The sequence below is a fragment of the Haemaphysalis longicornis genome, unplaced genomic scaffold (genome assembly GCF_048455015.1).
Source record: "Haemaphysalis longicornis isolate Haplotype H1 unplaced genomic scaffold, Haemaphysalis longicornis Haplotype H1 scaffold_7, whole genome shotgun sequence".
Taxonomy (NCBI): domain Eukaryota; kingdom Metazoa; phylum Arthropoda; class Arachnida; order Ixodida; family Ixodidae; genus Haemaphysalis; species Haemaphysalis longicornis.
In genome coordinates this window covers 119,114,599-119,126,163 of record NW_027526422.1, presented here as the reverse complement: position 1 = coordinate 119,126,163, position 11,565 = coordinate 119,114,599, and the positions used below count along the sequence as shown (strand labels likewise).

At 44.4% G+C, this 11,565-nt stretch overlaps 1 protein-coding gene across 2 annotated transcripts; it reads left to right on the top strand.

Moving 5' to 3' along the window:
- The first annotated feature begins 899 nt into the window (after positions 1-899).
- LOC144146884 (uncharacterized) lies at positions 900-9,646 on the top strand. Of its 2 annotated transcripts, none has more exons than XM_077678843.1 (3): positions 900-962; positions 2,987-3,085; positions 6,718-9,646. In XM_077678843.1, exons 2-3 carry the CDS (start codon positions 3,016-3,018, stop codon positions 7,557-7,559), a joined length of 912 nt encoding a protein of 303 aa, XP_077534969.1. In that variant the 5' UTR covers positions 900-962; positions 2,987-3,015; the 3' UTR covers positions 7,560-9,646. The 2 variants fall into 2 exon arrangements, with proteins under 2 accessions (XP_077534969.1, XP_077534970.1); XM_077678844.1 differs by lacking the exon at positions 900-962 and adding an exon at positions 1,066-1,085 and having other exon boundaries at positions 2,985-3,085.
- Positions 9,647-11,565: the final 1,919 nt, after the last annotated feature.

Genomic DNA, 11,565 nt, shown 5'->3' with positions numbered 1-11,565 from the left:
AATTACAAATAGGAATAAACTAGAAAACGGCTCATATACGGAGTCGATGTCATTAAAAGCATACACTCCTGACCTTTCTGCCTTTCTGCTACATTCAAGCATCACCTATGAGGAAAGAGCGAAGGAAAAGGAATTGTTTCTAGGTAGTATGCACTTGAAAGCCACCCGTTAAGAACCCGCTAACTAGCCAGCGTAAACACATGCTTATAAGGTATTTAAGCTGTTGCTCATGCTCTGAATTGCGGAATCAGTACAACCGAAGTTACGTAAAATAATATGTGCCTGTTACAGCGTATTTCAGGTGAGTTTTTTTAAATCCTCTTTCAATATCTGCTAGTTGGACGTTGTACTTGAGCTTTTACTAGTTGAAAGCAAAGCTTATCAACGTGACGCATGCGCATTTGGCGGTGGGATTTATTTCAGGCAGCGCTGTACTCCTTCCTAAAGAACAACCACCAAGGCGGACTATGTTTTGTACAGAGAAGACGATACTACACCTTTCCGTGACGCAGGTAGGAAGCGTTCCGGTAGGTTAATTTTGCTATCGTACATTCTTTTTTCGCGGAAACACAAAGTGTGGTTCAGTAGAAACATGTTTTTTCGCTCTGGAATCTGGCTGGAAAATACCGCAGTATCTGTTTTGCTTTCTCTCTATCCCCCTTCTCCTTACTCTAGCCTTGTTGTTCTTACGATTGCTATTTTGAATTGCGCCGATGCGCAGTACTCCAGCTGGTCTAATATTTCCGCTCCATTTTCGGAAGTAACCTGTGTTTTCTTGTATTGTTTGTTGTTTTGCGTGCTATCCTCGCTGCGCTAGCGATGCGTGCGCTACGGCAACGTGACGTGCACGTGATTTTCGGTGGACTGTATTTGCGAAGCAAATAAAGCAGGGTTGTTTTCCAAAGAAGTAGCGCAGTGTTTGAAAACAGACGGCGGTAGACAGACGTTCATCCAGATATCTGGTGAGTATAGCTTGATTTCAGCGGGGTGCAACTTGTAATGCCCGGAATAATGGCATTTGCTTTGAGTGGACTTTATTACCCCCGGAAGAGAAATACGGAGAGGCTTGGTTAAAAACCTTTAGTGTAAGTTATTTAACTCGTTACACCATAGTGAGGTTAGTACGGCCGTGTGATTGGGTGCACTAACAAGTTGCGGACCTCAAGTGTAATGAAATTCTACATGGGCACGCGATAAGATGCAGGGAAACAAAATAACTCGGTGCATGGAAGCTATGGTTAAGGAATTTATTCGAACGGCTCAGGTAGAGAGCCGTTGTGGGAATGACTATGCGATGGGCCCTGTCCGGCAGTGACTAAGTGGCAGTCATATGATAAGGGTGGCATTATTCAGAGTAGCTTAAAACTTCCGAGGAACCGTTGAAAGTCAGTATTTGTGGGGTTGCGAAAGCTAGACAGTTATTTGAAGCTGCGGGATTTTCTGCATCTAGTGTTAGGCCTGTCGTCGTTTGCTTTCTTATATTGCGACGATGTCTGCGTGACAAGTGGAATGTATGCTTATATGCTTTGCGGGAGGGCCTTCTTCCGTGACGGTTTCGGTGGAGTCGGCTGGTAGTGGTTTTAATGGTAGCGAGCCCGTTAGGGTGATTGCCTCCTTGCTAGCAGCGGTGCATTTTTGCCTTTCAATGCATTTCCTGCTGCGTACTTCGTGGCCATCCAGGTTAGGTAATCACTAACGTTGGTTGGTCGGCGCGTAGGCGGTAAGGTAGACGCTTCAAAGACCGGCGCATTATATACAGCAAAGACAAAGCGTATATGGTGATTGCCAGGCATCTCGTTACCATTGCCATTAATGTTTCCGATTGCCCGAATTTTGTGTGGGTTAGTATGACTTTTTTTACTACGACAATTCGAGTATACGTTCATTGCTAATTTGGTAATTACCATGTTTATGTCCTCATTTAGTCCTCCAGTGGTTATATTGTGTCCTCCAATCGCCATCGCTACCACCATTTTTTTTCGCCGTTGCCTTATTTTCTCTGTTACTATGAATGAAAGGCTTGAGGAATCACCCTTCTTCGCCCTACATTTACAGACATAGACTAAATGCTTCGCCACTTTATTGATTAGCCTGTATAAATTACACCTGTAGGAATCGAGTGGTGCGACTGTGTCATCACATCAGCATCGCCACGGGCCTTTTTCGCTTTGTTCTTAGCGTTATCCTTTTTGTTAACGTTATCGTTTTCTCTTTTTTTCTTCAAAGCTGTTCATATTCGATATTGGCGGTAAAAGTGCTTTGCTACTCGGTAAGTGGAATGTGCATGTAAAATCTGCAGGTTTTAATCTATCTCTTAACACCACGTGGTGGCACAGTGGCTAAGGCGAGATGCTGGTCAGCTCGAGGATGTGAGTTTGCTCCGGCCGCGAAGGCTGCTTTTCGGATAGATGAAACAGTGAAAAGGACCCTGTGTCAAGATTTAGGCGCACTTTGAAGATACTGAGATGACACAAAATTATCCGGAACCTTCCACTACCGCGTTCCTTATACCCGAGGTGCAAGTTGGACGTGTTCATGCCCAAAACCTGAAAATACTTTTTGGAACAAACGTTTCGAGGTCTAGGTCAACCTTTTTTTATGAAGACAAGGCCCCGCGTGCAGGGGTGCGTTTTGTACTCGCAATCTGTAGTACCCGTGTTTATATCATACACCACTCCATTTTTGTTTGCCTTTTGCTTTTTCATTGTCGGCCATTAATTGACGTCGACCATGAAAAAAGCAAACGCCTAAGGGGGCACTTGATCTTTTCGAATTAAAACTGCACACTCTTGGGCGACTACGGCACGGAGTAGGCCTGCGGCACAAACGAGCCCATATTCACACCGCAAAAATAGTCGTAGAATTACCGTGGAACGTACACAAGGCACTCCTCTTTGGTTCGTATGCAACAACGACAATGCACATCTAGGGCTGTCATTAGGATTTGGCCTGCGAACTTACTGTTTTTCTTCTTGCTTTGACAGAGAAACTTCGAACCTGTACTAAGCACCCAACATGCTACCGTGGCTGTTCAAGCGCAGCGTGGGGACAGCGCTGCTCGTTATCTTTCTGGCACATCTCTGCAGTAAGTGTTTGTTTAATAAAGCAATACAAGCGCATTCTTACCTTGAGTGGGCACTTGCTTTCCATCCACACATTTGAAAACAGCTTTCTGTAAAACGATACCTTATTATGAAAACATTTGTCCGGCGTATTTCGCCGCCAAGAGCATGTGGCCTTAATAATAACGTAAGGTATATTGAACTTGCATCCCGCCATTAGGTAGGGAAACGAGAAAGTTGTTTTTTACTTTATTCATCACGTAACTAGAACACCTCATCAGGCTATGCCATTTTAGACGACGATCAGCTTGTTTATGTTTACATCCAACTTACTTGGAATTTTGGCCCCTACATCCAGTACAGCAGTGTGCGCCAACGTCAGCTGCGCGCCAAATCTAAAAGGCTGGAGCTGGCCTGTCCAAACGACGTAATTCAGAGTAAGAAATAAACTGGCGGGTAGAACGTACACGTTTCAGTTTCTGTAGGGCAAAGCGTCGCGTGATACTTTTCCTTAAGTTAAGTGATGTTGGTGCCTGGTGTTGCTGTACATGCTCATATAAGTAATCCTCGAGTTCTTGCGGTATTTTGCTTACTTCTTATTAGTGCTTCGGCTCCATAACACGCCCGGCATACCGAAAACTCGATTAACCTGGCTATTTTCAGCGGGAATGCAATGATGTCCCACTGAGCGAAAACCTTGGATTTGCCGCAAGGGTCTGTAACAGGCCTTGGAAATCCCATTAATGGTCGGTGACATGTTGCATAGTGTCTGTTTCAGAAAGTAGAAGAAAAATGAAAAGAACTTGCATATCGTCTGCGGCGCTTGGCAGATCAAATGCTTCAGAAATAATAAACAAGAAAAGGAAGGTGCCCATGCGCAGAGCCTTGTGTATAATCGAAGAGTGCCTCTGGTTAGATTAGTTTTCTATCAGTACGGGGCGTGCTCGCGTTCACACTCTGGTCACTTGTTTTACCGCCCTAGGCACAGCAGTCCCGCGCGAGCAAGTGAGATCTGCCGGTGTGCAGTTATAGATTGACACTTTTGAATTCACAAATCAGACGAACTGCTTAGGTTGTCGTATAAACGTTTGATTGTAGCCGCACAAAAATGCTTGCACAAAAAAATAAATACTTCCTATGAGGGATGAGCAAGACTGCATGGATCTCTTTGTGAAAAGCATTGAGTTGTCCATTGGACGCAACAGGAGTATTTTGTTACTCTCAGCCTAGACGATCCCGTAGTAGTGGAAAGTGATACCGCTCGCACCTGAGGAGGATATACAAGCGAAGGCTGAACTGTCTTCACCCGTATATCCAGATTCTTAGCGTCATTCTTTTGGACGCACGGGCGAGGCTACTCTAGGTGATCACGCGAGTAACCTACTAGGCAAGGATATCATCACGAGCGCACACCCCCGGGCAGAACCAAAGAAAGCCCCACTTTAACACTAATTTCCCTAAACACCTACGGTCAGTGCAGAATGGAAGAGGTCAGTTTTTTGGTATTAAAACAATAGCTGGTAAAGGTGAGGGGAGTTCAAATCTGCTTTACCGACGAGTTTCAGACGTTTATTCTCTGACGTGAAGGCTGGGTTTAATTTGATGTTACATGAACGTGATTTTTATGCAGTTTGGAAATATGCAATGTGCTTGATATTTTCAGTAGCTTTAAGTATCCGGACTGTGACTGACATTTGCGCATTTTGCACCCAGTGAAAATTCAGCAAAACAGTGCGCTTTTTGCTAGTTGATGGAATACACGCATTCATCAATAAAATTACTGGGGAAATTAAGTCTCTGTACGTCGTTGGAATGGAAAAGCATTACGGCAAAATAATTTGGTTATTTGCCCGTGAGCCTCCAATGGCAACTGTAATCTGCACAGGCCAATCTCTCTGATCTGGTATCTGGAAATGGTTTGTGGGTATGTTCTCACGCTGCGATATGGGAATTGGTGAGTTGACTTGATCTTCCGAAGGTGGCTGTCATCGTGGTCGGTTAATACCACTTAAGGGGGTATGTGACCACTTGGAAAATCATTGGAAAATATGTACTGAGGAACTACGAACTTGTGATGTGGTGTATGTTCATGAAACCAGCGTAATACAACCAATATAACCGCAAAGGAGCTTCCGGGAAGAAGCCGTACCGTTTCACATTGAAGCGCGTATACAGACTTAAGTGTACTCTGAAAGCTGGGTTTTTGTCATCGGCCAATTCTTTTGAGTGAGCACAACATTGCCCTGAGTGTAATTAGAATGTCTTTGCGGAGGAAGCACAAATACGTACGACTGCATATCCATATAATCAGCAATATAGATACGCGATGCAGAAGGAAAATATAGCCAGGGTGAGTGATAAAGCTTACAGATTTAAAGCGTGGAATCAGACATAAGTGTACCTCGAAAGCCTTCTCACCGTCACTGGCCGCACGTGGCCAGTCTGAAGGTCACACTGAAATATGTAGGTACTGAAAAGCTACGAGTATGTTTTGCACTAGCTTTCAGAAAACAGCATGACACACTTGCGATGAAGAAGTAAAGTATCGCCGGGGACTGCCACTACGCTTTGGCATCCAAAGCACGCAAGCAGGCCTAATTGTTCCTCATAACCGCGCTTCGACTGGGGCAGCTGCATAATAGTGGTTGGCAGATTTCCGTAATTCCGGTTGTCAGTGAGTTGGATTCCCGTTTCCGCGACAGGTTCTCCTTTTTTGTTTTAGTCAGGGCACGTGCGAAGTATGGGACACTCGCTACTGAATACACCAGTCTTTTGTCCCTTATAGCGCAGAATGCATTTGCATAAAAGAATCTAGAAGCAAAAATTGCGGAAGCCTGTTAGTCAATCCCAGCCAAACTAATGACTGCATTTTTGTTAAGCTAAGAAGGTACTAAGGTTGTTAATCAAGTGCAAAATGAAATGGTCAGAAGTGAACAAAATAAATACTCGATCCAGTAAGCAGGTTGGTCGGTGCTGGGACGGTGGGTTTGAGGTAAGGTATAAAACAAAACACAAAACAGTCAGAAGTGAAGAAAATTGACGGTCTGAGTCTGTAGTCAGTCTGTCGGTAAATTAAGTAACTAATGGTAATATCCAGTAACGAGACCCGCCGCGGTGGCTCAGTGGCTAAGGCGTTGTGCTGCTGAGCACGAGGTCGCGGGTTCGATTCCCGGCCGCGGCGGCCGCTTTTCTGATGGAGGCGAAAAGCAAAAACGCCCGTGGGTACGAGATTTCGGCGCACGTTAAAGATCCCCAGGTGGTCCAAATTAATCTGTAGCCCTCCACTACGGCGCGCCTCATCGCCTGCGTTGCGTCGGCGCGTTAAAACCCTACAATCAATCAATCAGTAACGAGCACGGTCAGTATTTAGCAAAAACGTCATGTAAAAATTTGATTTCAGTTTCTAGGAGTTTGAAGTTTTTTCTTTTATTTTAAACACTGCTGAAACATGCTTAGAATACTTGCAAAAAATGCCCGGGTTCTACGTTTTGTGGTAAGCATACAACAGTTGCGCGTTGGAGAAAACATACCGTTACAGTGTTGTGTTTGTGGACATTGTTTACCTTTTCCTCACTTTTATTTAAACTTCATGTGGCAGGGACAGTTCAAACCACGTGTCAACCGCAGACTGAAGCAGAAAATTTGATAAATGCAGGTTCAACGGGCGACTCAGGCATGGAAAATAAAACGCCTGCTTCATCTGGTCATGAAAGCGGTGGCGAAAACGGCACTGCGGTTGAAAGTGCTATCGGAGGCTCTGAAGGCGGCGAAGGTGGTGGTGCGGCAACCAATATGACATCCGGGAGCGGAGCTGCGGCCATACCGGGTGCTGGCGGCAGTGAGAGCGGCGGAACCGGGAGCATTCCGGGTATTGGCGGTAGTGGAAGCGGTGGAGCCGGAGGTATACCAGGAGTCAATGGCACCGGAAGTAGTGCAACCGGAGGTATTCCGGCCATTGGTGGTACTGGCAGTGGAGGAAGTGGAAGCATCCCTGGCATAGCTGGCACCGGAATTAGTGGGGGAATAGTAGGCATCCCTGGAATTGGTGGCACGGGAAGTGGTGGAACTGGAGGCACACCGGGCATCGGTGGCACCGGAAGTGGTGGAATGGCAGGCATCCCTGGAATTGGTGGCACTGGTAATGGCGGAAGCGGAAGCATTCCTGGCATGGGAGGCACCGGAAGTGGCGGATCCGGAAGCATCCCTGGCATCGGTGGTGCTGGGAGTGGTGGAATTGCTGGCATCCCTGGAATCGGCGGCTCGGGTGGTATGGGGGGCATCGCCGGTACCGGAAGCGGTGCATCCGGAGGCGTTCCTGGTGCTGGCGCAGTAGTGTTGATACCCACGGGAATTGCATCGGGCGTGCTTGGAGGTTCCGGAGGGTCTGGAAGTAGCGGAGCATCGGGACCTGTTACAGGAACAGGTGCATCCGGAAGTGGGGGTACTGATCGGCCCCTGGAGGCCAAAAGTGGAAAACTAATTCTGGACCTTGAGTGAAGCATATGCAGAAGTCGCCTACGGACGTCAGGATGACAGTGTCGGCTCTGAACAAAACTGGCTTAGAAGGATAGTTCCGAAATCCCATTGCACGCTTTTCAGAAAAAGTGCACTCGCGAATTTGGACACAGCGTCTTGTCCAGTATTACTTGTGCGGGCGGAGCAGGATACTCATGCGGCATTATGATTGGAGCCATTGCGGACCTAAATACCAAAACGTCACTGCTTCCATTCCTGCTGGGAAAGGCTCTCAGTTTCACTGACAACTGTTTCAAAACATGCGTCGGTCGATACAACGGATTTTTTAAAGGCGCTGCAAAAAGAGCTGAGCGAATAAATTATCGTTAATATTTCTTGCTCAATGTGCGCAGAAAAAAAAACGCCTTGGTTTTTCACCTGCTGAACTCTACCCCGACAGAGAGAGAGAGAGAGAGAGAGAGAGAGAGAGAGAGAGAGAAACATCTTCATCTGCGCTTCTATAAAGCGTCTGTTTAGCGGTGGGGGGTGGGGGGGGGGCTGTTATTACCAGTCGCCCCGAAGAACTGCTTCAATGTGTTGGAGGAGGGCCTCCCAGTGTTCCTCTTTGTCAGTCTTAATGAGGAGGTGGTCAAATGTCTGATCTTGAAAAAAATAAATATTGAAACTTGCCTTGTGAAGCTCTGTATGAATCAAGTAAACTTAGCTGCGTTATAGTGAGTGTTCATAATTTTGTGTGTTAGTGTCTTTTGTCGCTCAAACGTTCTGAATGAGATTGCTCTACGATTCATCTATTCAATTGGCCTAAATATCCCCTTTACATTGAACCCAAATAGTAACTGCGTGATGAGATAATATTTTTAGATTTGTTAGAAGCCTACAAAGGCTGAATACTCCTTCGTGCTGTTGCTGAATTAAACGCTTAAGGGATAATCATTACAATTTTGTTTCGCGGTTTGTGTCGATATTGGCAAGTAATGTCCTGCAAACACTTCTTTCAGGTGACGCACTATGTCATGTGGTTTTAACTTTCTGTAACGTTATTGAGCCCTTTTGTAAAGATAGCCATCAGTGGATATTTGTAGAACTTTGCTTTGTCTGTGTTGAAACGGGACGGATGTAATGATTTGGTACCTATATCGTAGAGATAAATACTTTTGGACAACTACACATCACCACCAGATTATCTTTATTTACCGCCTTGGATACCGTGTCATTGTGACGTGGTAAAAATAATATGAATACCATGCGTTATAGAAGAAATCATATACTCAGGAAAAATATCGCCAGATATTTTTTCGAATAGACTACTGCAAGGCATAGCCTTCAGAAAATAAGGGACACGTGACACCTGCTTTCGATGTCTCAGAGCGTCAGCAGAGCGACGTCGCCACATTTAAACAAGAAATTATGCCAAATATTTCGCTACTAAGCTTTATGTGGTTAGTAGGTCTTTGACCATCATAGTCTTAAAAGCTTCAACTAAAGGCCTTTTTTTCCTGCTGTAGTTTAGTCTTTCAGATAATGCGTGGCTAGAAATTGTGTTTGCGTACCATGTCTGTGTCTTGAGTGAAAAGAAAACCTGAATGAGAAGATGTCACGAGCCTCTTGTTTTATATTCGTACTTACAGACATCGCAGAACACCCATGTGAATAAATTTGTATTCAAGAACGCATTTATAAATAGCATCGCCATAAAAACACACCCAGTACCACCATATACGCCTCGCCACCATTACACCCGTAGCTTCGTGCAATCATACAATCAATCAATCAATCAATCAATCAATCAATCAATCAATCAATCAATCAATCAATCAATCAATCAATCAATCAATCAATCAATCAATCAATGTTGAAATCAATAAATTTAATTACTCTTGCTTCGGCTAACATTGGAACGTTTGGTTGTCCGCTTAGTGAATGGTGATGCCGTTCTTTTTGTTTTGAGTTGTGTGCTTCTCTTTAGCTTTTTATGACTTAAAAATAGTGGACTGAGAGAGTGACTTTCTTGCCATTTGTATTTCACGCCCACTACCTTGCTTTAATAATGCCTTAGCGTTGAAGGGTATGCTGTAACTGAATAAATGAATAACTAACTATTAAAAACATGAAGCTGTTTTGTGAGATACTTTCTAAGGTATGTGGATGAACTTGTCAATGGCGATGGATGCTTAAGGTGCATCGCAAAAATGACTACTTTCATTATAGTGAACTAGAATACCAAGTATTCTAGTTCACTATACTTTTACTACAGCAGCTATTAACCATACTTCAGAAATGACCTCCAATCACGCGCAGTGGTGTTGGGTCATTAAGGTGTCGACTTCAAGAAGGCTGCTTTCAAAGGTGGCGCCAAAGGGTATCTTCTTCTTCCGCACATGAAACCACCATGAAAGTGCAACGATAACAAAAATCGAAGTTGACGCGAATAGAAGAATTTTGCGCGTGTCATGGAATCGCAAGTGCAGAATGAGGCGCACAAAGAGCTATGCAGCATCTTAATTGGCCTCTACAAAGACAGCGCACTCCAAGCGTTACATGACACAAAAGCCCCGCATGAAAATAGGAACAATAATGACAGGGAGCTAAGGCTAAGTATACAGATGTGCGATATAGACATAGACAATCCTGATCTATCATAAATAACGCGGCAGAAAACAAAAGGACTACCCCAGAGAATGGGAGCGAAAAAAACAAAACCAAAGAGGCATTCTATGCCTGTAAAATTAAGTGCCCGACTAACCGACTGACTGACGGACTCATCAATGCCCAGCGACAACTGCTACAATTAGAGACTTCAAATTTCGGGAGTGCATTTGCGACATGGCGTAGAGGCTCACAAAGGGGGGACTTCTGGAAATTTTATTCGCAATCAAGGGAAAGGAAGAAGTTGTGTTTTCTAAATTCCTGACTACCTCCTTCACCGGTTCATATTTTAAAGCGCTTTTTGCTGATATATGTAGCCCTTAATATTATCTAAACAGTAGTTTTTGGAATTCGCCCTAAACTACACTATCGAGATGATTTCGCGTTTGGTAAAAAAATTGGTGTTTCTAAAGATTACCAAAAAACCTTTCACCGATTCATTTATCCAGCTGATTTTTGCTAGCATATGTTACTCGTAGAAATACAGACATCCTTTTATAAAGATTTCGCCCTGCGTCGCGGCTAAAAGGGCGAAATTGTTTTTTACAAATGACACGGCTGACAAGCCAAAAAGGCCTTACAGGTGATGTCCACACCTAGCCAAACTGCCCTTCAAACGTCTAGAGATTTATTGGGCACATTTTGATTACAGTGTTGGAGGTCAGTATTGCTAAAAATTTTAAGAATTCCACCATGGGGATAGTGAAAAGCGGTGAAATAGTTTTTCAGATATTATTTTTTTTTATCTCACGTCATTTGAGATATTGAACTGGGTTTTGTTGAGATAGGCAAGTTACTCAGATATCTGAACGCAGTTCTACAACATTTTTCTATGACACCTACCCAACAGAGGCAAGCAGGATTTCAGGAAAACACTGTTTTTACACATTCCTTATTAACCACACAGCCAGTTTATATATCCCTTTCGTTTCTGCTTGCAAATGCTGCCCATCCGATTGCCCAAAAATCAATTTCACGATTTTGCCCTCACAAGCGGATAAAAAAGCAAGCGAGGTTTTTTCATTTACACCCCTCTGGACGTGGAATTCAGTAGAATTGTCCCGCGTTCGCATAGCGCTCGCCATCTGTTGGCACTTTCTGCAACTACGCGCCTCCCGTAAAAGCCCTGTCATCTATACCTATAAAATGAAGTGCCCGACTGACTGACTGACTGACTGACTGACTTATAATCGCCCAGCGAGAACTGCTACATCTAGAGACTTGAAATTTCGGGAGTACATTTGCGACATGGCGTAGAGGCTCACTAAGGGGGGACTTTTGGAAATTGTACTCCCAACCGAGGGAAAGAGGGAAATTGTGTTTTCTTAAATTCGTATTACCTCCTTCACCATCTCACAATTCCAGCACTTTTTGGTGATAT

Excerpts from the sequence above, each read along its gene's own strand:
- LOC144146884 (XM_077678843.1), top strand. The coding sequence starts at position 3,016 with ATGCTACCGTGGCTGTTCAAGCGCAGCGTGGGGACAGCGCTGCTCGTT. Across the intron at positions 3,086-6,717 it reads CTTTCTGGCACATCTCTGCA|GTTCAACGGGCGACTCAGGC; the intron begins GTAAGTGTTTGT and ends TGATAAATGCAG.